The sequence below is a fragment of the Miscanthus floridulus genome, chromosome 16, assembly GCF_019320115.1.
Source record: "Miscanthus floridulus cultivar M001 chromosome 16, ASM1932011v1, whole genome shotgun sequence".
NCBI lineage: Eukaryota > Viridiplantae > Streptophyta > Magnoliopsida > Poales > Poaceae > Miscanthus > Miscanthus floridulus.
The window spans coordinates 89,977,588-90,003,803 of NC_089595.1; the positions used below are offsets into that span (position 1 = coordinate 89,977,588).

General features: G+C 47.3%; 2 protein-coding genes and 2 pseudogenes across 2 annotated transcripts; 2 read left to right on the forward strand and 2 right to left on the reverse strand.

Annotated features, from left to right (window-relative positions):
• Positions 1-531: 531 nt before the first annotated feature.
• LOC136512399 (ubiquitin-conjugating enzyme E2 7-like) lies at positions 532-9,013 on the forward strand. The gene is made up of 6 exons (XM_066506363.1): positions 532-725; positions 826-928; positions 1,578-1,675; positions 1,761-1,861; positions 8,133-8,210; positions 8,641-9,013. Exons 1-6 carry the CDS (start codon positions 674-676, stop codon positions 8,716-8,718), a joined length of 510 nt encoding a protein of 169 aa, XP_066362460.1. The 5' UTR covers positions 532-673; the 3' UTR covers positions 8,719-9,013.
• Positions 9,014-10,923: 1,910 nt separating this feature from the next.
• On the forward strand, positions 10,924-13,093 carry LOC136512400 (histone H2B.11-like; annotated as a pseudogene).
• A 113-nt stretch (positions 13,094-13,206) lies between these two features.
• On the reverse strand, positions 13,207-16,382 carry LOC136512398 (probable monofunctional riboflavin biosynthesis protein RIBA 3, chloroplastic). Its single transcript, XM_066506362.1, is given in 9 exon segments — positions 13,207-13,634; positions 13,725-14,021; positions 14,130-14,259; positions 14,472-14,797; positions 14,878-15,099; positions 15,704-16,019; positions 16,111-16,205; positions 16,208-16,243; positions 16,338-16,382. Coding segments are annotated over 9 exon segments (1,728 nt in total). The 3' UTR covers positions 13,207-13,373.
• A 4,906-nt stretch (positions 16,383-21,288) lies between these two features.
• Positions 21,289-25,798, reverse strand: LOC136512522 (uncharacterized; annotated as a pseudogene).
• Between the last annotated feature and the right edge of the window lie 418 nt (positions 25,799-26,216).

The window sequence follows — 26,216 nt, forward strand, 5'->3', positions numbered from 1 at the left end:
CCTCTACGTCGAGTTGGGGGCGGCGGGTCGGGGCGCCCTCCGCGTCGGGGTCGAGGGCGGCCTACGCGTCAGGCCTATGTGTCGGGGTCCGGGTCGGGGCGGGGGACGAATGCCAGACAATACTGAGTCTTGAGGCTCGGTATTGGAGATTAGAAGGGACAAGTATAGCCAATACTGATTTGTATTGGGTTTGAATTCCAACTCCGAATTCTTAACCATCCAAAACAGTGGAATTGGTAGCTTTATAATTCCAATTTCAAATCCAGAGGCCTAATATCTGCCTCCAAACGGGGGTAAGATATTTCGATTTGCTAGTATGAAAAGGAAATCGAACAAATACATCAGAAACTTATTATTTGCTGTAGGGCTCCAAAATTAATAATGGTAAGTAAGTTTCTTTGCGAGGAAATTACTAATGACAACTAAAAATACATGATGTTTTAGCCGCAGAAACTAATCCGGTTGCCATCATTAACTAACCCGGAACCCTCTCCCAGGCTTCTTATAAATCCTCCAGCCTGTTGCCTTCTACCCTCTTCCTCTCGATTCCGGAGCTGCTCTCGCCCCCAGAAATAAGAGGTCCCAGAAATAAAGCAGCTCCTCCGGGGGGCGGCGAACCACTTCCCATCGCCAAAACCCTAGCCCCGATCCGGTCGAGCGCTGCTTCCTTGCCATGGCGGGCACCGCTAGCCAGGCGAGCCTCCTGCTCCAGAAGCAGCTCAAGGGTACGTATCCGAACGGCCTCCTGTTCTCCCCTTCCCTTTTCGCCCCGATTTGCCGCGACCGGCTCCTGATCTCTCGAACGTTCTTTGTTGCTTGTCACAGATCTTGCGAAGAACCCCGTGGATGGGTTCTCCGCGGGGCTTGTAGACGATAGCAACGTCTTCGAGTGGCAGGTCACCATCATCGGCCCGCCTGACACCCTATAGTGAGTTCGAATTTTGCCTGTCCTATAATCACTGCACGATTGCTCTTGGGATGTAGATTGCATGCTTGATGGGTGCGCATAGTCGTTTCAGGTTCAGATTGTTTGATTTGCATCATACATAATGTAGGAATTCCGTGCTGTGATGTCGATCTGCAACCCATATTGATGAATTGTGGTGTCATGGAGCCGATTCTGCATTTTGATGCTGATTCTATATAATTTGTGTGTCTGCTGATTCTATATAATTTGTGTGTCTGCCTCCAGTCCCGATTGCTTGGTCTTTATAGTGTACATCAGAATTCTGTGTTGCAATGTTGATCCACAGCCCTTATTGATGAACTATGGTGTAGCCAAGCGTAGTCACACCGCTTCTGAGTTTGGTCTGTGTCTTGTACGTTTGTATCGATCTGTTGTACTACTTAGCTGTATGTTCAGGTAGATTCAAATACCCCACCCACTTGCAGCTGTAGTTTGTTTTCTTGCAAATGTCCCACCCACCTGCAGTAATAGTTTATTTCCTTGCAAATGTCCCACCCACTTGCAATAACTTTTTGTGATCTTGTCATTCAATATAACAGCACGATCAAAATCTCACTTCATTTTTCCTGGTTTTCATGAAATTAAGAGGGTCAACATTTTACTTTTGCAGTGATGGAGGCTACTTCAATGCCATAATGACCTTCCCCCCGAACTATCCCAACAGCCCGCCTTCAGTAAGATTTACTTCTGAGATGTGGCATCCAAATGGTAAGCTTCGCTATCTGACTAATATTTATGTCTAATATTTGATCATGTCAAAGTTCTGACAATTCTTATTATTTTGATTTCTCAGTTTATCCTGATGGACGTGTTTGCATTTCAATTCTTCATCCACCCGGCGAAGATCCCAATGGTTATGAGCTTGCAAGCGAACGGTGGACACCAGTGCACACGGTGGGCCTTCTTGTTCAGGGCATATAAATGTTTGTTTGTTTGTTTATAGAGCCCCCTGATGGAATAAGTCTCATGTGCTGGTCTTTGTGGGGCTGGCTGCAGCATATGGTGGTTGCAGGTCCTTGTGGCTGCAAGGACAGCATCTCCTTGACTGACTGGAGGACAGCATCTCCTTGACTGACTGAAGGACAACATCTCCTTGACTGGAGGACAGCATCTCGACAGCATATTAGCATCTTAGACTAGCATCTTGGCATATGCTTGGCTGGCTAGCAGCCTATAAATATGTATCCCCAACCCCTTAGGTTGGCATGGCATTGAGAAATAAACCAGAAAAATTGTCCCAACTCCTACTGTCATACTCTCTCGATGAGAGTAAAAATTTTGCTACTACCAAGAGTGCGAATTCAGCGACTAACAACTGGTATCAGAGCCGTATTATCTTGTAGCCTGAGCATCTCCTGCTCATCTCCTTTTCCAGCCACACAACAGCCCCAGCTGCGAGGCTGCTCACTCCTCCCCCGCGCCGTCTGAAGCAGCCCTCTCCCCACGCAGCAGCCCCCCGGTAGCGCGTTATGTCCGCAGGGCAGTCTCAGCGCTCGGTCGCCTCGAGCACGCGGCGTCGGCAGGAGGCCGAACTTGCCGCGGCAGAGGAACGCGAGCGAGCGGCGGCAGAGACCGCTGCGGCAGCGGCAAGGGCGTCGAGGCTAGCAGCGGCGGAGCTGGCAGCAGCCAGAGCGGAGGCGGAAGCAGCGGCGGCGGCGAATGCAGCGCGTGCGGCGGCAGCGGAGGTCGAGGCTCTGCGCGGCAGCATTGGCAGCTCCATTTCCGCTGACGACACCGCCGACGCGGACCTCGAGCTGCTAGAGAGGGAGGCAGCGCGAGCGCGGGCGGCGCAGTGGGCAGCCGCGCACGCCCACGAGCGTGGCGGCAGCCCAGACAGGCGCGGACGCGCTGGCGGCGCTCCTGGAGGAGGCGCGCATGGCGGTGGCGCTCCTGGGACAGCCGCGCACGCCCACGAGCGCGGCGGCAGCCCAGACAAGCGTGGACGCGCCGGCGGCGCTCCTGGAGGAGGCGCGCACGGCAACGGTGGCGGACGGGTCGATGGAGAGCGTGGCCTTCACAGGCAGCGTGGCTCTCTCTCCCCAGATCGGTACCGACGGGTTGATGGAGAGCGCGGCCTTCACAGGCAGCGTGGCTCTCTCTCCCCGGATCGGTACCGTGGTTACCACAGGCTCCAGGCTGTTGTCAGGGACGTCGGTCCTGGCGGTGGGTGGCCTACCCTCACCAAGACCAACTACGTCGAGTGGGCTGCGGTGATGAGGGTAAAGCTCCAGGTGCGGCACATGTGGGAGGCAGTCCGATACGGCGACGTCAACTACGACCTAGATCGACGGGCGCTGGATGCCCTCATCGCTGCAGTCCCGCCTGAGATGCAGTTCTCGCTTACCAACAAGCGGACTGTCAAGGAGACTTGGGACGCCATCGCTGCGGCACGCATTGGCAACGACCGCGCCCGCAAGTCCACACTGCAGGCACTTCGCAAGGAGTGGGAGAACCTAGCCTTCAAGCCAGGTGAGGACGTTGATGACTTTGCTCTCCGTCTCAACACTATTGTAGAAGATGGTGCAGTTCGACGATGACACCTACGGCGAGGAGAGAGCTGTCGAAAAGCTCTTTCGCTGCGTCCCCGAGAAGTACAAGCAGATGGCTCGCTCGATCGAGTCCCTGCTGGATCTCTCCACGATGTCGATCGAGGAGGCGATAGGTCGCCTCAAGGTCGTTGACAGCGATGAGCCACAGTCTCTCTCGGGGCCCATCACCACTGGCGGGAAGCTCCTTCTCACTCGGGAGCAGTGGCTTACCAGCCAAGGTGACTGGAGGAAGGGGGAGCCTTCTTCCGCGACAGGCGGTCGCAAGCGTGGCAAGCCACGCAAGGCGCGCAGAGACGCCCAGGCCGGGGCGCGAGGAGGTGCCGAGGGTGATGCCCGCGGAGGCGCCCGGGGTGGCGCCGCCGGCAGGCACAAGCCGGCACGAGACGACGCCTGCCGCAACTGCGGCCAGCTTGGCCATTGGGCCAAGGACTGTTGACAGCCACGACGCGGCCAGGCCCACGTCGCACAGGCGGAGGAGCCGGCTCTGTTCATGGCACATGCAAGCATCGAGCTACCTCCAGCGGCACCGGCCGCAGCGGCTCTCCTCCACCTTGACGAGCCAAAAGCACACGCCCTCCTCGGCGACAGCTCCGGCAATGACAAGACTGACGGGTGGTGCCTCGACACCGGCGCCACCCATCACATGACCGGTCGACGGGAGTTCTTCACCGAGCTTGACTCTAGCGTCCGAGGCTCCGTCAAGTTTGGGGATGCCTCTGGCGTGGAGATCAAGGGCGTCGGCTCCGTCATCTTCACCGCCGTGTCTGGTGAGCACAGGCTGCTCACTGGAGTCTACTACATCCCCGCGTTGAGGAACTCTATCGTCAGCTTGGGACAGCTGGATGAGAATGGTTCGTGCGTGGTGGTTGAGGATGGAGTCATGAGGAATTGGGATCGCTGTCGTCGCCTTCTTGCCAAGGTAACCAGAAGCGCAAATCGACTACGTCCTCAACGTGCAGGTGGCACAACCCCTCTGTCTTGCTGCTCGTCGGGACGACGTGGCGTGGCAGTGGCACGAGCGTTTCGGGCACCTTCACTTCGAGGCCTTGAAGCGGCTCAGTGCCACGGAGATGGTGCGAGGCCTGCCGTGCCTCGACCATGTGGAGCAGCTCTGTGACGTCTGCGTGTTGACGAAGCAGAGGCGACTCCCCTTTCCCCAGCGGGCGAGCTTTCGAGCCAAGGAGAGGCTCGAGCTTGTGCACGGGGACTTGTGTGGCCCGGTGACACCGGCCACACCGGGAGGACGACGCTACTTCCTGCTGCTCGTCGACGACCTCTCTCGCTATATGTGGGTGATGGTCCTCGGCAGCAAGGGAGAGGTTGCGGACGCCATCAGGCGCGCGCAGGCTGCTGCGGAGGCGGAGTGCGGCCGTAAGCTGCGCGTGCTGCGCACCGACAACGGCGGCGAATTCACGGCGGCTGAATTCGCGTCGTACTGCGCTGACGAGGGCATTCAGCGCCACTACTCCGCGCCGTACAGCCCGCAGCAGAACGGCGTCGTCGAGCGGCGCAACCAGACGGTTGTGGGGATGGCTTGGGCCCTCCTCAAGCAGAGGGGGATGCCGGCTATCTTCTGGGGAGAGGCGGTGGTGACGGGCGTCTACATCCTCAACCGCTCGCCTACCAAGGCGCTCGACGGCAGGACGTCGTACGAGGCTTGGCATGCGCGCAAGCCGGCGGTCTCCCACTTGCGGGTCTTCGGTTGTCTCGCTTTCGCCAAGGAGCTTGGCCACATCAGCAAGCTTGACGACAGGAGCACTCCGGGAGTGTTCATCGGCTACGCGGAGGGCTCGAAGGCCTACCGCATCCTCGACCCGAAGACACAGCGTGTGCGCACGGCGCGCGACGTTGTGTTCGACGAAGGGCGAGGATGGGCGTGGGACAAGGCGGTGGACGACGGCTCGGCTCCGACGTACGACGACTTCGAGGGAGCTGGGGGAGTAGGCAGCTCTTCTTCGGCGAGCGCGTCTACCCCAGTCCCCGAGCCTCCACCGACCCCGGCGCCTGCTACTCCGACAACACCACGCTCTCCAGCCAGGACCTCGGCTGCGATGAGTTCTTCGCCGGCTCCACCACAGCCGGCAACGCCACGCACTCCAGCATCGACAGGCACCACTCCGGGCACGTCTACTCCACCACCAGCTCGTGTCGAGCACGGCCCGGTTGAGCTCGCTACTCCGCTCTCTCACGACGAGGAGCGTGTCGACGCGTACCACGACGGCGAGCCGTTGCGGTACCGTACGATGGAGAACCTTCTCGGCGACCAGCCGGTGCCGGGACCGGTGCCTCATGACCTGGAGGCGCAGTTGCACCTTGCGTGTGACGACGGCGAGCCTCGGTCGTTTGCAGAGGCCGAGAGACACGCGTCATGGCGCGCCGCGATGCAGTTGGAGATGGATGCGGTTGAGAAGAACCGCACCTGGGAGCTTGTTGACCTTCCTCGTGGTCACCGCGCGATCACCCTTAAGTGGGTGTACAAGCTGAAGAGGGATGAAGCTGGTGCCATCGTCAAGCACAAGGCTCGCTTGGTGGCACGAGGTTTCGTGCAGCAGGAGGGGGTCGACTTCGACGACGCCTTTGCTCCCGTGGCACGGATGGAGTCAGTGCGACTCCTTGCGCTAGCTGCCCAGGAGGGCTGGCGTGTTCATCACATGGACGTCAAGTCGGCGTTCCTTAACGGCGACTTGAAGGAGGTCTACGTGCACCAGTCGCCGGGATTTGCGATTCCCGGCAAGGAGGGCAAGGTGCTCCGCCTGCGCAAGGCCCTCTATGGCTTGCGGCAGGCACCGAGGGCGTGGAATGCCAAGCTGGATTCCACGCTAAAGGGGATGGGCTTCGAGCAAAGCCCGCACGAGGCGGCCATCTACCAACGGGGCAGTGGAGGAAATGCTCTGCTGGTGGGTTTCTACGTCGACGACTTGGTGATCACCGGCATCAAGGATGCGGAGGTGGCGGCATTCAAGGAAGAGATGAAGGCCACCTTCCAGATGAGTGATCTGGGGTCTCTCTCCTACCTGGGAATCGAGGTGCACCAGGATCACGCTTCGACAGACCGCCTACGCCAAGCGCGTCGTTGAGCTAGCTGGGCTCACCGACTGCAACCCAGCTCTCACTCCGATGGAGGAGAGGCTGAAGCTGAGCCGCGACAGCACGACGGAGGTGGACGCTACGCGGTACCGGCGTCTTGTGGGGAGCCTTCGCTACCTCGCCCACACACGGCCGGACTTGGCATTCTCCGTCGGCTACGTTAGTCGGTTCATGCAGCGACCGACAACGGAGCACCAGCAGGCTGTGAAGAGGATCATCCGCTACGTTGCGGGGACTCTCGACCACGGCCTCTACTACCCTAGGTGCCCTGGGGCGGCACACTTCGTCGGGTACAGCGACAGCGACCACGCCGGCGACATCGACACCAGTAAGAGCACGAGCGGGATCCTCTTCTTCCTCGGCAAGTGCCTCGTTAGCTGGCAGTCGGTCAAGCAACAGGTGGTGGCTCTGTCCAGCTGCGAGGCCGAGTACATAGCGGCCTCCACCGCTTCGACTCAGGCGCTCTGGCTCGCTCGACTGCTTGGTGATCTCCTCGGCAGAGACACTAGAGCGGTGGAGCTCAGGGTGGACAGCAAGTCCGCTCTGGCTCTGGCAAAGAACCTCGTCTTCCATGAACGCAACAAGCACATCTGGGTGAGCTACCACTTCATCCGAGGCTGTTTGGAGGAAGAGAGCATCAAGGTGAGCTACATCAACACCAAGGACCAACTTGCGGACCTGCTCGCCAAGCCTCTTGGGAGGATCAAGTTCCTTGAGCTCTGCTCCTGGACCGGGATGGTTCAACTTTCCCACAAGACGACGCACAAGACTTATGGGGAGAATGATGGAATAAGTCTCATGTGCTGGTCTTTGTGGGGCTGGCTGCAGCATATGGTGGCTGCAGGTCCTTGTGGCTGCAAGGACAACATCTCCTTGACTGACTGGAGGACAGCATCTCCTTGACTGGAGGACAGCATCTTAACTAGGACAGCATATTAGCATCTTAGACTAGCATCTTGGCATATGCTTGGCTGGCTAGCAGCCTATAAATATGTATCCCCAACCCCTCAGGTTGGCATGACATTGAGAAATAAACCAGAAAAATTGTCCCAATTTTTAGTGTCATCCTCTCTCAATGAGAGTAAGAATTCTGCTACTACCAAGAGTGCGAATTCAGCGACAAACACCCCCAACCCCCCATCCCCAATGTTGGGGTTTGGGGGGGCAGCTAATATTTAACTGTTAGGGCCTGTTTGGATCCCATGAATTGAAACCAATATCTAGAAAGTGCTTCCCATTTTATTATTAAATTACTTTCCAATTCCTCTCAATCCTGGGAACCAAACAAGGCCTTATACAATTATTCCTACAAACTGTGGTGTGTCTGTGTGGGTTTGTTTCTGTGCGAATGTATGCCACTGTTTACTCTGCACGCCTGCGTGTCTCTCTCTCTCTCACACACACAGTAGCTAAAATACTATATGACTGAATTTTTTGTTGATGTATACCCTAGTCCATAACTTTTGTTTACATCAGTACAAATTAGTCAATATTGCCTTTGCAAATTTATTGTGCTTTCATAAATGCAGGTTGAAAGTATAGTTCTGAGCATCATTTCGATGCTCTCTAGTCCGAACGACGAGTCTCCAGCGAATATTGAAGCTGCTGTAAGTGCACATGGCATTATTCTCTCTCTCTCTCTCTGTTTTGCATAGGAAAACAAACTGCAGAAGTTCTTTTGTGCTGCTTCCAGTGCAACGTTAAAAGTGGTCACTTATCGTCTTTGCAATTGCATTAGTCAGTTTTGCTGATGGATAAATAGTTAAATACAGTATTGGGTCCTTTGAAATACACTACTTGAGTAATTATTTGCTTATTCACCCGTTAAATATTTATTGTGATCATTTTCTCCTTGATTAGCACATAGCGCTTCTGCTATCGTCAAGGTAGTTGACTTTATGCACTTCTGAGGTTTTCTAATCATTTAGTCTAAGCCACACCATATCTGAAACTTTCTGGCATTTGGTAAAACACTGAAATGTGTGTTGTTATCAGATACCATTGTTTTCTGAAGTTGTACATGAATTTGTCTTGCAGAAGGATTGGAGAGAAAAGCAGGATGAGTTCAAGAAAAAGGTAAGGCAATGTGTCCGCAGATCTCAGGAAATGCTCTGAAGGAGGAACATATGGGGAGTTGAACGAGTGCTGCAACCGGTGTGCTGCAATTCACAACCAATTACCTCATGCCAGCATTCTTTTGCTCTTCCCCTGTATATTTTCCGTTCAGTGTCATTCGTATGGTGGTGTTGGGTCTCTTTAGACAAACTCGGGACTGTTGCTTATCCTAAAATTCGATTGTATTGTGTGGCATGAAATGATCGATGTTGAAGAATATTTTGAACATGCTGCCACCTAATCATAATTTTCATGGCGAACATCATAAGATGTGATGGCTGCCAAATGTGTCTTAGCTCATTGCCAAATGTGATGGCTGCCAAATTTGATGAACCAAAATAGTCGCTCTATCCACTGTGCTGGGCTAATAGGTACCAATAGTTGGATCTCATCTCATGAATCAAAACCATGGATCCTCCAATGATTGGGACTAGTATTAGGAACTATTTGGATCCTCTTTATATTTAGATGTATGTTATGTCTAGATACATAATAAATTCGATGAACCAAAATAGTCGCTCTATCCACTGTGCTAGGCTAAGGTACCAATAGTTGGATCTCATCCCATGAATCAAAACCATGGATCAATTTGACTCAGGAGACTTTAGCTCTAAAGTTTAGAGGAGGGGATCCAATCAGATTCTTAGTTTTAATCTATTTGACTCATAATTTAAATCAGGGAGCTTGTTCACTCTGGATGACGACCACATTAAAAGGAACATATTCCAATAGTATCATGAGTTATCAAAGCATCAACCTTAAATTATATAGACAACCTAACCAATAGTTATTCTTCTAGGAAATCCATGCCGCCTCTAGCTCCCCGAGTAGAATAGAACATTGAAAGAAGAGTAGAGTTATAGCTCCAAGATATAGAACGTCCGATTCTGAACATGAGATGAGATTCAGAACATCGAGCTCTTTGTCTGCTCTGTTGGCATCTTGACTGGCAATGAGATGAGATTCAGAATATCGAGCTCTCTGTCTTCTCCGTTGACATCTTGACTGCCATTTCGAACGAATCCCCTTTCCTCTTTGCCTCTATGGCTTTGTCGCCGCTCTCTCCTTGGCCTCCACCTAATCCATGTCGGCAACCACTGTCTAGGTGACCTTGCCCACAACAAATAGGTCTTGAGATAGGGTTCTGGATTTGGATTGGAGGACGTGTGGGGTGCTTGTTTATATGGAGAGCGCGGCCAGAGCAGGTAGAGACGATTGGCAGTTGGCATTTATGGATTATCACGGGTGCCCTGATTTAGAACTTTGGAGTGTGCAGACGAGGGAGGATGGATAGAGCGAGCGTGTGTGTGAGCAGAGGAGGGGAGCGGGTGGGCGGAGACGAGAAGGGACCAAGCAGGATAGGGCCGCCTCCGCACCGTTGCTAGGGCCATGCACGAACGGATGAGGGCAGGCGAACAATGGCAATAGGGCGACATTGACGATGTGTGCAGTGCTCAAATGAACGAGGTGGGATCGAAGACATACGCGAGCGAAGCGAGACGGTGGTTGATTAAAAGAGGAGGAGGTGGACGGTTGGGCCGAAAGGATGGACCAAACCAAAAAAAAAAAAAAAACGAGAGAAATTTTAGCTCTTTAATATCAGGTATGGATATAGATTTATAATGTGAGAAAAATAAAATTGCTATGATAGCGTTATAATAATAATTGAAAATAAATGGAAAATAAGATGCCTTGCAAATGGTGTAAGATTCGACGAATTTAGCTAAAGAAATTTTTTCACAGTTATGTTTGTTTCTTGTCTTAGTTTGCTTCATCTACATTGCTTTTGTTGTCTTAGTTGTGTATGGCTAGTACTTGGGGTTGTGCTCCTTTGTTAGCATATGAAATTGTATACTGAGACTAACTTGATCCCTGCTTCATATTAATTGCAGATGTCCTGATGACCACAATTGTTGTGTTAGTTCATCTCAGGTTATGCATCAAATGCAAGCAAAGTTATCCGTTTCAGTGTTGACGATTCATGAATGATGTGATGTAACAATGGCTATTACTGGTAGAGTGTATTATCTAGGGTCTTAAAAAGAGGAGTATGTTCTATTATTAAGTGCCGCTATTTAGGACAGAAGCTGCAATTACCCCGTTCGGCTTACCCCATATTCGGCTTGTTAGACTTGTTTTTTCAGCCGGAACGGTGTTTTTCTCTCACAACAATTCAGCCAGAACAGTGTTTTCAGCCAATTTCAGCCAAAATTCAGCAAGCCGAACGGGGCCTATTGCAAAACAATTATTTATCTATATTTTTATTGTGTTCAACTAGTGTTGCTGATGCTTGAATTCTGGTCTACATTTGAGCTACACTTTTCACAAAATCTATCGTGATTTGCAATATTTTATGTAGATTCGATGTTCTCTATTTTTTTCCTAATTTTTCTTTGAACTTTGGTGACCTTACTTTATATGAAAATGAGCTGAGATATGTTTAGTTCCAGCAACATGGATCCATCCACGGGGCTGATGGATCCGTTCCAAACAACAACGTGGATTAGGAAAAAAAACACGGAGGTTTTGATTAGCCAGCAAAATGCCTGCACCTGGACTAATTTGCACTTGGTGCCAGATGAGTCTAAGATATGGTTGTAACATTCACTTTCCATGCATCTGCCTGTGGGTTCAAACACTACAAGAGTTGAAGCTGAAGAAAAAAAAAAGAATAGTCGAATACTCCATCCATTCTAGTATAGAAGATGTAACCACTTTTTTTATTTGGTCCTATAATTTAGACGTCTTCTCTTGGTTGAATTAACGTGCATGTAAGTAATTGGACACCATTCGTCGGGCTCAACATGCATGCAAGCAAGTGGACAGTTAATTGAGTGTGTGAGCAAGAGAAGTCATGTAAACGCAGCCTCAATGCACAAGGGCCTGTTTGGACCTTAGCACTAAAAATTAGCTAACTAATAGTTAAGAGCATATCTAAGAGCCTTTCTAAAATCTATTCTCTAAATCATCATTTAGAAAGTCATTTGAGTAAAAAATATTTTCTATATCTTTGTATTCTCTAACAATTTCTCTATATCGGCCCTGTTTGTTTCTCTTATAATCCGTCTTTTTCAGCTTCTTTTTTCAGCCCGAACAGTGTTTCTCTCTCACAACAAATCAGCCGGAACAGTGTTTCAGCTTGTTTTTCAGCGAAGCGAAGGGAGCCATCGTGTGTGCAGTCTAGAGAGCCATCATCGCTTTCCGTCTTTGACTAGCGAGAAATCTGGAATATAAGATATCAATTTTTGAATATCCAATTGAAGAGACAGTTGGAGTGTATTTTTTTCACCGAAATCTATATTCCTGTCAATTATGAAAGATATAAATGGTTTCTTAAAGATGCTCTAATAGTTGCTAATTTTTAGAAGGGGACTGCTTGAATCCACTGCTAGCTAATAGGTGGAACAATTCTCACCGCCGATCTGCCTAAAGCTTGAGATCACGCATTCACGTCATGTCACCGGTCCGCGCCTTCCTTCTGTTGACCAATCACGGGCCGCCGTGCTCCTTTTTCCCGTCCTCGCGAGTTTCCTTCAACTTTGGTAAAATATTCAGTGCAAATCACATCTTCGATGCAATCTATGAAAACCTCATTAAAACCATACTTAGGAGTTCTAAAAAAATTTTAAACTATGCCCATCAATAGTGCATCTGTAGATGTGCATTGTCACAAAATTTGTCCTCTAGTGCATATGCCAATGAAATTTGTTTTTTTCATATGGATTTTTGTAGAACGAGTTTGAATCTTTAAATTTGTGACAATGCACGTCTACATATGCACTATTGGTGTGTATAGTTTCAATTTTTTTTTTGAAAACTCCTAAATATGGTTTTGGAAGGGATTTTCACGATTGTACCGAAAATATGGTTTGCATTGAATAACTTCCCGCCCTCTTTGATCCGTGCGTGATGGCACCGAAGGCGGAGAAGAAGCCGGCCGAGAAGAAGCCCGCGGCGGAAGAGAAGGCACCCAAGGCGGCAGAGAAGAAGCCCAAGGCCGAGAAGCGGCTACCGTCGTCCAAGGATGGCGCCGCGGGCGGTGACAAGAAGGGCAAGAAGAAGGCGAAGAAGAGCGTGGAGACCTACAAGATCTACATCTTCAAGGTGCTGAAGTGAAACAGGTGCACCCGGACATCGGCATCTCCTCCAAGGCCATGTCCATGATGAACTCCTTCATCAACGACATCTTCGAGAAGCTCGCGCAGGAGGCGGCGCCCCTCGCCAGGTACAACAAGAAGCCCACCATCACGTCGCGCGAGATCCAGACCTCGGTCCGCCTCGTCCTCGCCGGCGAGCTCGCCAAGCACGCTGTCTCCGAGGGCACCAAGGCCGTCACCAAGTTCACCTCCGCCTAGTAGAATGATACATGATTCCCGTCTGACCTCGTTCTTAACGGCTGTTCCCTTTGTCAGGGGCCGAGGATTATTTTGTAATTGGTGACGTAGCGTTTACGAACAATGAAACGAATTAATGAATGCTAGTGCTATGTTTGGTATCTGAATGTCTTGTCATTGTAATTTGGCAATTGATAATACTCTGCATTTCTGCAATACTCGTTCTCAGAACATTATTTGGCATGAGCAACCGAAATGAAATGCGAATTTGTGATTGCGGTTATAATGACATCTTTCGTAAAAAAAAAACGATATGTTTTATCAGTTTTGGTTATCGTCTTCTTGTTCTGTGGGGGTGCCTTGTGGATTGGCGAACTCCGACAGGCTGCCAGGGAGGTCGGAGCCGTAGACGTGCCCCATTTTGGTGCGCTTCGTCTCGAGGTACTTCTGGTTCTCCTCGGTGATGGGAGAGATCACCGGCACCCTCCCCACCACGGCGAGTCCGTAGCCCTTGAGCCCGATGAACTTGGCCGGGTTGTTAGTCATCAGCCGCATCGTGCGCACGCCGATGTCACGGAGTATCTAAAACGTACATTTTTGGATCCAAAAACACATCAATCTCCCCTTAACTTAAAGAAGAAATGAGGCAAGAATTGCGTGGATTCTGGCTACCTGGGCGCCGATGCCGTACTCGCGGGCGTCCACGGCGAGGCCGAGCTCGACGTTCGCCTCGACGGTGTCGTGGCCCTGGTCCTGGAGATTGTAGGCGCGGAGCTTCTGGCCCAGGCCAATGCCGCGGCCCTCGTGGCCGCGGAGGTACACGAGCACGCCACGGCCGGCCTTCTCGATCAGCTGCATCGCCAGCTCCAGCTGGTTGCCGCAGTCGCAGCGGGCTGACCCGAGGATGTCCCCCGTCAGGCACTCTGAGTGCACTCTCACCAGGACATCTTCACCGTCATCGATATCGCCCTGCGTCACAAACATTGGCCAGTGAGAGAATCACACGAGACCAACTGGAAATCAAGGCAAAACGTGCATGTTCTGTTCAACATCAATGGAGAAAAGTGACTGCAGTACCTTCACAACAGCAATGTGCTCAGTTCCATCGAGCTTGGATTGGTAGCAGTAAGCTCGGAAGAGGCCCCACTTCGTCGGCAGGCGAGACACAGCAATCAGCTCCACCAGCTTCTCCCGCTTTCTTCTATACCTGAATCAAACCAAAAAACATTTTGTTGAAACCTTCATATCGTAAAGTATATTTGCAACTTGGAAATATCCCAGCACCAAACCAATACATTTCAGTTTTCAGGTATATTAATGTTTGATCTTGAAGAGTTACGCAAGCAGTATAGTATAATCAAAAGATAAAACAACGGAAGCTTTTAGGTTCACAAAGGCTTCACCTTAAGATATACTAACCGGATGAGATCAGCAATCGAAATGATCGGTATGTCATGCTCCATAGCCATCTGCTGCAGAACTGTTATGCCTGCCAGTGAACCATCCCTGGGGTCCATGACAGTGGAGAGAATGGATACAGGACGGAAACCTGCCAATGCAACAAGATCAACTGACGCTTCTGTGTGGCCAGCTCTTTTCAGCATACCCCCATTTCGGTACTTGAGGGGGAATATATGGCCTGGTCTCCTCAGATCACTGGGCTTGGAATCAGGAGAGGCTAGAGTAAGGATGGTCTTTGCCCTATCTGCAGCTGAGACACCGGTAGATATGCCAACCCGGGCATCCTGAAGAGATTGAAAATATCTTTTCAAGTTTGGTAGTACATCTAAGAATTTGCAAAGGCTATGAGATGATATATCTTTACCACTGTCACCGTGGAAGCAGCAGCCGTGATATCTTCGATTTCTGTAATTGGGGACATCATAGGAATCATCAGTCTTGTTAGGTCCTCTTCTGTCATGCCTACTGAGATAATCCCAGAACCGTTCCTGATCATGAATGCAATTGACTTTGGGTTCACTAGAGTGGCCGCCATCACAAGATCACCTTCGTTATCGCCGTTTTCATCATCTACAGCAATAACAAACTGGAGAAGAATGAATAGTTAACTTTGTAGCTAAATTCAACTGTACTATGGAAACAATGCTAATGTAGGTATCACATTCTGCATTCAAGGTCCTGTCCTGAGTTTTGAAGCAAAGGACTTGCTCCATGTAGATGTAAGTGTCGCATTGTTTTCACTTGAGTCTTATAATTTTTTAAATAAAAGTAAATAGATTTGAGCAATAGAAAGGTGCACGCACATTAGTACATTGTGGTATTTATATAACCAAAATACTGGGAAGGAAATCCATCTAGTTAAGCTGCTGAATTCAGTGAATCGTGCTTGATTGTGAGCTACTACTATATTTGTAAGAATTCATGTATTACACATTATATGGAATATGATCTTCAAGTAGGACAATCCAATCTAGCCTGATCATGCATGTTCCATGCACAGAATGGAACAAACTGCAGGGATGAAAAGTACAGGCTGAAGTTATGATGAATATGACAAAGAGTACTAGCTCCGTGCCCAAGTTTAAACCTAAACTATGATGAATTGATGATACAAAATATAGTAAAGATACAAATTATAGTGATGAAAAGCATTAAGGTGTGAAATATACTTAACGTAGTCATTCACCTACCTTTCCTTCACGCAAAGCATTTATAGCCTGGTCGATTGAGGCGAATCCATCGGTAGGTTTGTCTGGATCACCCTCTGCATCACTGACAAAGAAATCTCTTGTATCCTGAGTGATTTCAGCACCAACAGTTCTAAAAGAAGCACCAGACGCATCGAGTCCTTGGAAAACAGGTCCATTACTGTTTTTGTTAAAAGGCTTATTAAAGCGCCCTGGACCATTAAGTTCATCGCCAATCGCATAACATCTAAACTTTAAGCATCCCTTTCTGATGACTGCAAATCCTATACTGTTGAGACCACCAGGGCCTTGCTGCAACCTGAAAGATTGGAAAATAACGGGCAGGTTACAGAGAAGGTATGAACTCTTCGAAGGCCTTCCACAGACAAAAGAGTTGGGAGAATCAATACCTTGTGTTTGCAAAAGCGTGAGATGGCAAGTGGGAGCTCAGAAGAACACGGTCCATTTGGTGATCCCAGGCTCCCAGTTTATCAATTTCGGGACCTCAGAGCCGAAGGCGTTTAGTTTATATACCTCTATCACCTGCAGTGTCACAACACCTCCCAGCCGATCATTTGGAGTTATCTGCTCATGCAGATAACGGAAGGAAAATCCAACAGAGTGGAGGAAAACTGACCACATATCTCTGAGCTGCAAGATAGAAGCAGCCGTATCGACACATCGCACACTTCAGGTGATGCCAAGGCCAAGATATCACGCTTCGAATGCCTTCTGTTGTGGGTCAAATGAAATATAAGTTGGACAAGACTATGGTTGAAAACGGTCGGGATATATCCCGTTCCGTTCCGCCCCGATTTCTACATTTAACCTGATTGTATTCGTATTTTCGGACAAAAACGGAATCGGTACGGAAAACGGGACACGAAATTCGAAATCGGGACGAAATCGGTTTGGGCCCTATCCCGATCGTTTTTGTATATCCCGTTTTTATTTCGGGATATCCCGTATACGCAAAGCGGACATCCCGAATTTACCCAGCCCAACTCGAGCAGCCAGCGGCCCAGCCCAACAAAGATAGGGTTTACTTCTTACCCAGCGGCTGCCACCCTCCCCCTCGACGGCTCGACCCGAGATGCGCCCCCGCCCCTGCCCCTGCCCGCCTCCGCCTGGCCTGGCCGGCCGCCTCCCCCTCGACGCGACCCTGCCCCTGCCCCTAGCTGGCCGGCTCCCCGCAACGCGAGGCTGCGACCCAGCCTGCAGACTCCAGAGAAGTTGACGGCAACGTCGAAGACAATGGCGCCCACTGGAGAAACTCCTTCTGGATCGAGAGGCGGCAGGACCAAGACCAAGAGTGTGCGTAGGCTTATGGAGCCACCGTCAGGCACACCACCGCTTCTTCCTTGTCCAGAGGAATTAGTAGCTAGCAAATTAGTAGCTTCTAGATTCTTAGTGTTGTACATTTAGATGCAGGAGGTTGATGATTTAGCAATGTTTTCCTTTTTTCTTATCAGGATCTACAAGTAAAAGGCTTGCATCTCAAAAACCTAGTGCTAGTCCTAGTTCTAGTCGAACTCCAGCACCACCATCTGCAAGGGGTTCTTCAACACCAAGTGAAACTAGCACTACAAATGTGGGCACCAGTGGCAGCAGCGCAACTCCAATTACAAATCCAGATGTCCAGATACAGGGTGATGAAGCTACAACTCCAATTACAAATCTAGATGTCCAGATACAGGGTGATGACCTAGAGGAAGATGAAGAGGATGTCGAAGACCAAGAGCAAGCTCAACTGACTGGCAAGAGGAGGAAGAGGTGCACATCAGCAGTCTGGAAGTACTTTACAAAGAAAGTTGAGGTTGTAGAGGTGAATGGACAAAAGTATGAGCAGTTGTGGGGATACTATAACTTCCCAAAGTGCAAGCAAAGGTACAGAGCTGAAGGAAACCATGGGACAACTGGGTTTAAGAACCATTTGAAGTCGCAACACAGTATTGTAAGAGGACAGCAACAACTCAAAGTTGGTAAGGACTCTGGTACTGAAATTACTCATGTTCAACCCTACAAATATGACCAAGAAGTTAGTTTGCAGAAATTAAATTTGGCAATAACCATGCATGAATATCTTTTCAACATAGTTGAGCATGAGTATCTTGTTGATTTCATAAAGTCTCTCCGTCCTAATTTTCCGATTAAGTCACGTATCACTGTTAGGAAAGAAATAATGGATAAATATTTGGAAGAGAAGGAAGTTTTGTATGCGTACTTGAAAACTATGCAGTGCCGCTTTAGTGCAACCATGGATATGTGGACCTCATGCCAAAACAAAGGATACATGTGTGTCACAATTCACTGGGTAGATGATGAGTGGCGTATGCAGAAGAGAATTATTGGTTTTTTCAATATGAAAGGAAGGCATACCGGTGCAAAGCTGTCAGAAACATTTATTGAAGTTATGGTTAATTGGTACATTGAGAAGAGATTGTTTGCCTTGACTTTAGATAATGCTAGTTCCAATGAAGTGGTTGTTCATGATATAATTTCAGATCTAAAAGATAACGGTAATGGCTCTCTAGTTTGTGATGGGATCTTTTTTCATGTTAGATGTGCCTGTCATATCCTCAATTTGGTTGCTAGAGATGGGTTGAAAGCAATTTCAACAACAATTACCAAAATCAAATCACTTGTGTTAGCTGTGAAAGGATCTCCATTACAATGGGAAATGCTTTTGAAGTGTGCCACTAAATCTGGATTGGACACAAAGAGGGGTATCTCAATCGATGTGTCGACTCGGTGGAATTCTACCTATCTCATGCTGAGAGATGCTTTGTACTGCAAGCATGCTTTTGTGAGGCTGAAGTCTGCAAATCATCGTAGGTATGACAAAATGTCTCCCTCACCTGCTGAATGGGGCAAGACATTTACACTTTATCAATGCTTGAAGAAATTTTATGGCCTCACTGAAATTTTGTCCGGTACTTCATATCCTACTGCAAATTTGTTTTACAAAGGTTTCTGTGATATAAAACTCATGCTTGATGAATGGTGCTTTAGTGATGATGCCACAATTAGTGCAATGGCAATTGCAATGAATGAAAAGTTTGAGAAATATTGGCAGCAGTCCAACATTGCTCTTGTTGTAGCTTGTTTTCTTGATCCTAGATATAAGAAAAAGCTTATTGAATACTACATGAGGAAGTTCTATGGTGATGAGTATCAAGTTAAACTTGATGAGTTTATTAGTGTGATAAAGAAGTTGTATCAGTTTTATGCTAGTTCGGCTAATGCAACATCAAAGAAGAAAAGTAGCAGAACTGGACCTAGTAATGCAACAGATATATTAATGGGCGATGTAGATGAAGACCTTGAAAACTTCTTATATTCTGCAAGTGAACCTGGTATGGTTGAGTCAAATGAGTTGGAGAAGTACATGGCCAAACCTCTTTAGAAAATTGCTGGTGAGTTTGACATCTTAGCTTGGTGGAAGAACAAGAAGGAAGCCTATCCTATCATTACACAGATTGTTCGTGATGTGATGGTCATACAAGTATCGACTGTTGCATCCGAGTCTGCTTTTAGTGCTGCTGGTCGTATTGTTGATCCCTACCGTAATCGCCTTGACCCTGAGATTGTAGAGGCATTGATTTGCACCAAAGATTGGGTAGCTGCAGCAAGAAAAGGTGATGATCTGTACTTCTGTACATACTTTTCAGTTACAAACTTATATTTGCACTTGAAAAATGGACTGATTTCATATCTTTCTTTTTGTATTCAGATTCTAAAAATGTTGGATCAATTGTGAGTGATCTTGAAGTGGAGGCATTGTCTACTGCAATGGTTAATAAGCTTAAGTTTGCGGTATATTTTCATTTGGTCATTTTAGATTATGCATATCTTTACTGGTTGTTAGCCCTTTCATTGATCCTTACTGACTGTTATACTGCTTTTCTTCACAATGGCAACTTGCCAACTTGCAGCAGGAAGAAATCAATGAGGGGAATGAAGAGGAAACTAAGGAACTAGAAGACATGGGAAGTGATCCAGATGCCATGGAATGTGCTGCTGAAATATAACCTGTTGGCTAGCCCAAATGTCTCTAAATATTTAGACCTCTTGTCTATTTATCAATTGTCATGGTGAATTGGTGATTTGTGTATCAATGCATGTGTACAAGTGAATTGTGCATGACTATGTGTGGTTGTGTCGGTACCGGACTGTTGGCATGTTGTCATGCTCAACTAGGTTCTACGGGCCTGTGTTTCCGTTTTGCTTTTCGTATTCCGACCGTGTTCGACATGTTCCGATCGAATTAGTTCGTTTTCCGTTAGTTCGTTTTCCGTTAGTTCGTTTTCGTGTTCGTTTCCTACCTTCCCGAATTCGATTTCGTTTTCGTATTGAAATGTAAAAGTGAAAACAATATTGAGGTTATCCCGACCGAGTTCAACCGCTTTCAACCCTAGACAAGACAATGACAAGTTAAAGGTATTTTTGTAGATAGCATCTTTTGGATGGCTTCACAAGATAATGGAGCTTCTTTCAGGTCAATTTCATCAAAAGTGGTTAGAAGATTTGCGACTTCTCTCTCTCTCTCTTTTCAGTCAGGAACACATTGCAAAAATAATACTCCATCCGTTCCTTAATATAAGCCATATAGATTTCTAAAGAAAATTCCAAAATATAGGTACGTATCAGCTTCTACGCCGATTAGTTTGGAAACCTTCCCACCGTACATAGCACATGCCCCAACCAATCCCTTAGATTTAGAAAACAATCTGATTGGGAGAGAGAAGATGACCTGATTTTTCTTTTTTTCCTTGGTCTCACATCCTTCCTCAAGCCGTGCATTAATATTGGTGCTAAAAATTATATGGCTTATATTAAGGAACGGAGGGAGTATCAGTTTCATCAGTTACAGCAGACTATCTGAAGTGATGATGACCATTTCTTTTGAAGAAACTAAATGCTTAAGCAACATTTGAGGCTGGGAGTTTCCTGAATTTGCAAGTGTCGGCACTTTGCACTGAAAAGTAGCAGAACCTGAAAATCAGGCATCAAGCCAGTTGCCAACCTGAAAATCAATCGCCTTCACCCTTCAGCTCCTTTCCCTAGTTTTTTTTCCTGGTCAACAAATAGTTCCACCGCTTGCAGGACTGAACAACCAAACCCGTAGGGGAAGAGGCTGCACCACTTGAGGAACGAAGGCATGGTCGCGCCTGCAAGCAGCAGCGGCCAAGCGGTAGTCCCCAAAAGAATGAAGCAAGGGCGAGGCCATGGGCACTAGGGAAAGGTATGCGCATCCGGTTGAAGCGTGGAACGGTGGCAGCCGCGGCCGGGGTGTGGATGGAGGTCTTGGCAGGCGGCGGCTAGGTTGGCATTTGGGAGGTGAGGTCGCTGCCGTCCGGCCGCGGAATCAGTCCACCCGGCGGCCCGGCCGCTTGGCGCAGTGCAAAATGGAAACGCCTGCCTGGCTAGACCTAGGCATATCAGACCGTAGATGCTAATGCAGTACTACTTCCCTTCCATCCTTAAGAGAGAGAGAGAGAGAGAGAGAGAGAGAGAGAGGAGATTACTCAAGTACTGTAACCAATTGAATTCAAGTGAGCAACATAAATACATGTGATAATTCTGCATTAAGGTAGGTGACGAAAAGGCTCCAAGAAGTTATTAAAGAAACAATCAACCACATCATATCCAGTGGCTGTCCGATCCAGCAAAGCCTTCACCATGGCATCAGTTAAAAACTCACAATGATTTTCTTCAAAAAAAAAAAACAACTCCACAATGACCCCTTAGCGTTTCACATGACGGCGACAAATGGCAGCTGAGCTGAGCCATGTAAAAAAACAATTCCACAATGACCCTTTAGCTTTTCACATGACGGCGACAAATGGCACCTGAGCTGAGCCATGTTTTTCTCAGGTTCGTTTCTTCCTGCTCCCCTTTCCCAGCTTGGACTTGCGTTGTTTGAACACATGCAGGTACAGCTTCAGCCATAGGAACGGATAGACCACCAGCACACCCTGTGTCACGGCAGGCACATAGCAGAGTAGAGAAATGGTTGAACTTTTGTTAAGAAACAGTCAAACACTCAAACTGAACGCATCAGCAGTACACGATGTTCCAGTTTCACGGAATCTTGACTTACCACTAGAAATGAATGGTAGCTCATGGAGAACTTCTTGAAGAAACCTGAGTAAAGGTTCCTCTTCTTCACAAACGGGAGAGCTTGATACATAGTCCACACTGAAAGGACAGCAAGAACCAACCTCAGTTTAGCTTTAGTCAAGAGCAACACTGTTGTGAGAAGACATTTTGAGCTTACTTTCTCCTGGGCCAACCCCGATTGGATACAGTGGGATAAATGCAGTGTACCTACAGGGAGCTCCCATGAGTCTATTCTTCCATAGGAATAATGATATCGGTATTACATATATTATATACAAGTAGCTTAAGATGAGGATTGGAAATGCAGTAGTCCGGAAGAGTCAAGCGGACAGGTGAAAGTGTGAAACTATAAAAACAAATAGGTAATACCACTTGACAGCTATGCATCTTTTTGAACTGAGAAGCAATTTGAGAAGGGGTGAACTGAGCATTGTACTGTGTTGCTAAATTATTATAGAAACAATTTGGGATTGCTTTGCAACTCAGGACGTGTTTCTTCTTCCAAGTCAACTATAAGGCCTTTTTTTTATGGTGCTATAATGTTTGAACAATGGCAGCAGCTTTGGAAATCATGGGCGCCTTCCAAATGCAAGGTCTGTCTACAGCTTGCTTTTAGAAACAAGTGTTGGATGGCTGATAGTTTAGCAAAAAGGGGTCTGCCCCGCTCTGAGTATTGTGTATTATGTGACTAAGAGGAGACAGTGCAGCACATTCTCACAAATTGTGTCTTTGCTCGTCAGTTGTGGCTCAATCTGTTGAGTCTTGGGCTGGACTGCTGGAGCATACAATGCCTAGTCGCCATGACAAGTGCTTTGCAGACTGTTGGAGAAAAGTAAAAAGATTGGGAAGGCCAAAGCCTAAACAAAAGGATTTAACAGTGCTGTCATACTTGGGGCTTGGATTATATGGAACCACAGGAATGGCTGTGTTTTTTATGTAGCTTCTTCCTCCCGACTGCCCATCACTCCTTCAAAGAAGAGATGAGGTTGTGGTGTTTGGCTGGAGCCCGAAAGCTCGAGGAGTTATTCTTTGGTCATGTTCAGGGCATAGGTTGAGCCTTTGCTTTGTTTGGGTCGTTGTAATAGGATAACTGGTGACTTTTTTAGTTGTAATTTTTGAGGCCTTCTCTTCTCTTATAGCTGGGATAAGAGGGTTGTCCTGTATTCTTTCCCCACTTTTTCCTCTCTTTAATACAAAGATACGCAGCTCTCCTATGTGATCGAGAAAATAAAATAAAATCAGGGCATGCATGAACTCCCTAGACTAGGGGCTTCATTGCAGGGTGATGCACAAATCTTCAACAACCTGAGCCTAGGACCTGCTATTGTCCCTGTTCAGTGACCCTTCCCTTTAGTCCCTTACATTACTAGAAAATATTTATTGAAATTTCTAAGTACTAACCATACTTTGTAACGATGAAAAATCCTCCCCCCCCCCCCCCCCCCCCCCCCACACACACACAGAGAAGTACACAAACAAACAAACGAAAAAAAAAAGACAAAGGTCATGGCAACAAGATATCCTTCAAATTTGCTTTTCCAATATGCACAAAAATACAAGAACTCGTAACATTAGACTGCACATTGAATTGGAGATTGTTGCAGTATGAAACCTGAGATATGTCAGCCATCCTGGACAAACTTTTAAGGTAGTCAGAGTAACGGATGACCTGTACAATAAAAACACGAAGCAAATTATCATTGTATAGAGATGATCCTTAAACCATATCTTGAGGAGAACTAAGAAACAAAAGGGATGCCTAAAATTGGATAGATAGATTTAAGTACTAATAGATACTTAAGGACTTAACATTCTTATATTACCAGACACATGATAGATCATAAATTAAAAGATGGCTGATTTCCAAGAGTTTATTAGGAAACAAGATAGTCAAGAGTCTCTTCTCAATATATGGTAATAGATTTTAATTACTGCATCATCTCCTTCAAGTGAAACATTTTTCCCACTATTCCCACCAGCACACCATCAGTGCTTAGACGTTAATACTACTCTAATCATGATTTTTCTTCAATGCGTATCAATGGATGTTAGTACTCTTTTCATCTGAATATCGGCATGCCGATGCATTGACATTTAAGAACAGTGTTATTGTCTGAACTCTGATCAACTCAATTCTTTTCCAACAGACTATCTACTCTGATATTGCTGAAACAGTTGCTACGGTACCCCCTAATAACTGTGGACCGTTGATCTAGATGTTAATTAAGACATATTACTTCCTAGGAGGTAATGGTAGAAAAATAGAAAAAAATAAGGAAAACATCTTATTATTAGATCTAGCAGATATACATGATCTTACTTTCCTATTTGATGTAATGTGACATGTGGATATAAGATCTAAAATATCTTTCTTCTCATTTGCTCATTTTCTTTGTAATATTTTTAATATAAAAAACTAACGTTTGACAACTTCTTTAATTTCTCTTAAACATGAACATATCTTGAATGCTGCATTTATTATTCTTCTTTCTTTTTTGTTTTGAGCCGCATGTTGCTGTTTTTCTTATAATTTCCCTAGTATATCTGGTACAGTAGTTGTCATCCCAAGTTGGATCGTAGTAGTGATAATATGATTAATAAGTGGCTGACAATATTTTATTTTTATTAAGTGTAAGCTTTTCAAATGTACATACATACTGTCACGTGTCACATTTCTTGCTTGCTACGCGGGTCACAGATCAGAAGATGATTCGCAGGATGTAAAAAAGAGAGCATCAGCGCTAGATAAGGAAAGAAGGGCGACACTTGCAGGGATTACCAAAGATGGCTAGCCGGCATTTTGTTTCTTGATTATTTTATTGTATAATTATTTTTCTATTCTAAAAATGAAGGGTTGTGATTTGTTCAAACTCTTACCTCCTAAGCGGTAATAGTTGTACCATAGCAAGGCCCATCACTAAGATAGACAAATTATTTACCTTTTTCTTAAGATGATGAGACAGATTATACTGTGTACTGCTAGGTAAGGAGTAATTGATATCAAACCATATAGTTTAAACTTTAAACACTATTTGCAATTGTTGGCGAGAATAAGATACAATACAGAAAGAAAATGAAATGAAAGGTCTTTCGGTCACACCTCAGATATGCTCCAAGCTATAAATGTTATGTACACAGATGGACTCCTCTGAACCTGCAGTTGCCAAACGTTAACTGAAACTTATCAGCTAGGATTGAACTCTCCAAGGGGTGAAACACAACGTTACAGAAACCCTAGCAAATTCAGAATCTTTTATATATGTGCGCAAGAGGAATCCCTCTGATAGCTTTTTAACCCAATCCAAGCCTCACACCTCGGGAATTTGCCGGACAACAGCCAGGACGAAATGGGTCCTCCCACCCCATTGCAAGAAAGCAAGAAGTAGCGCGGTCGGCACCAATCCTGAACCAAAACGGCACCAGTCTAAGTTTCTTCTCATATCACAACATCAATCACGAAGGAGGTCAACAGTTCATCTCACCGATGGCAGCGTGGACCGTTTCAAGGATCGCACATGTCTGCAGGAAACCTTGGGAACAACAACAAAAGGAAAACAATTCAGAATTCAGATGAGACTGGAGAGAACGGAGACGAAAGGTGGGGACAGGGGAGGCGGGCGGGTCCGAGGGTGGGTGGGTGCAGATGAGGTCTCCGGCGACCGCGTACGCGGAGTGGACAGGGAAGGGAGGGGCGAGGCAGGGCAGGAGACGGAGGAGGGCGATGAACCTGAATTCAGGAGATGAAAAAAAGAAGAAGCATTAGTAATGGAAGCAACGGCCGCCGGCCGATCGCCTCTGGTTGCTGGTGGTGGATACCGTACCATCCGTGCGTTTGGAGGGAGTTGTAGCAGACGAGGTATAGCTTCGAAGGGCGAGCCATGGCTGCGCCGGCCGCCTGTGTGGCTGTGGTTTCGACACCGCCGAGGCAGACGTGACTCTGTTTCACGCTCCAGGCCGGTCTACTCCGTTATTTTGGACACGGATTTATTTTGTGTATAATATCCGCTAGATACGTGCAGAATGCTGATTCAACATTATCTATGTCAGATGTCATTATATCTATTTAAGACACAATCTCATTGATGCGAAGGTTTCAACCACATCTGTATTCCCATATAAAGCTCCGATTGTATAATGGGGTGTGTTCAAATTCTTTCCAGAAAAAAGATATAAACTCCACTTAGAACATGAATCAGATGGAAGGTGAATCGTTTTCACTGTGTGTTGTCGGTTGTCACTGTTCAAGCAACATTTGAGAAGCATTGTTTTTGAACTTCTGTCATCAAGACTCCTTTTTTTTGGCAACAACATCAAGACTCCTTTGAGAAGATAGTCAAGGAGGCCACCCTGTGGATGGTGCCCGGTAACCAACAGACTGCGTTGTTGGATATGT

Excerpts from the sequence above, each read along its gene's own strand:
- LOC136512399 (XM_066506363.1), top strand. The coding sequence starts at position 674 with ATGGCGGGCACCGCTAGCCAGGCGAGCCTCCTGCTCCAGAAGCAGCTC. Across the intron at positions 1,676-1,760 it reads TGAGATGTGGCATCCAAATG|TTTATCCTGATGGACGTGTT; the intron begins GTAAGCTTCGCT and ends TTGATTTCTCAG. Across the intron at positions 1,862-8,132 it reads GGTGGACACCAGTGCACACG|GTTGAAAGTATAGTTCTGAG; the intron begins GTGGGCCTTCTT and ends TCATAAATGCAG.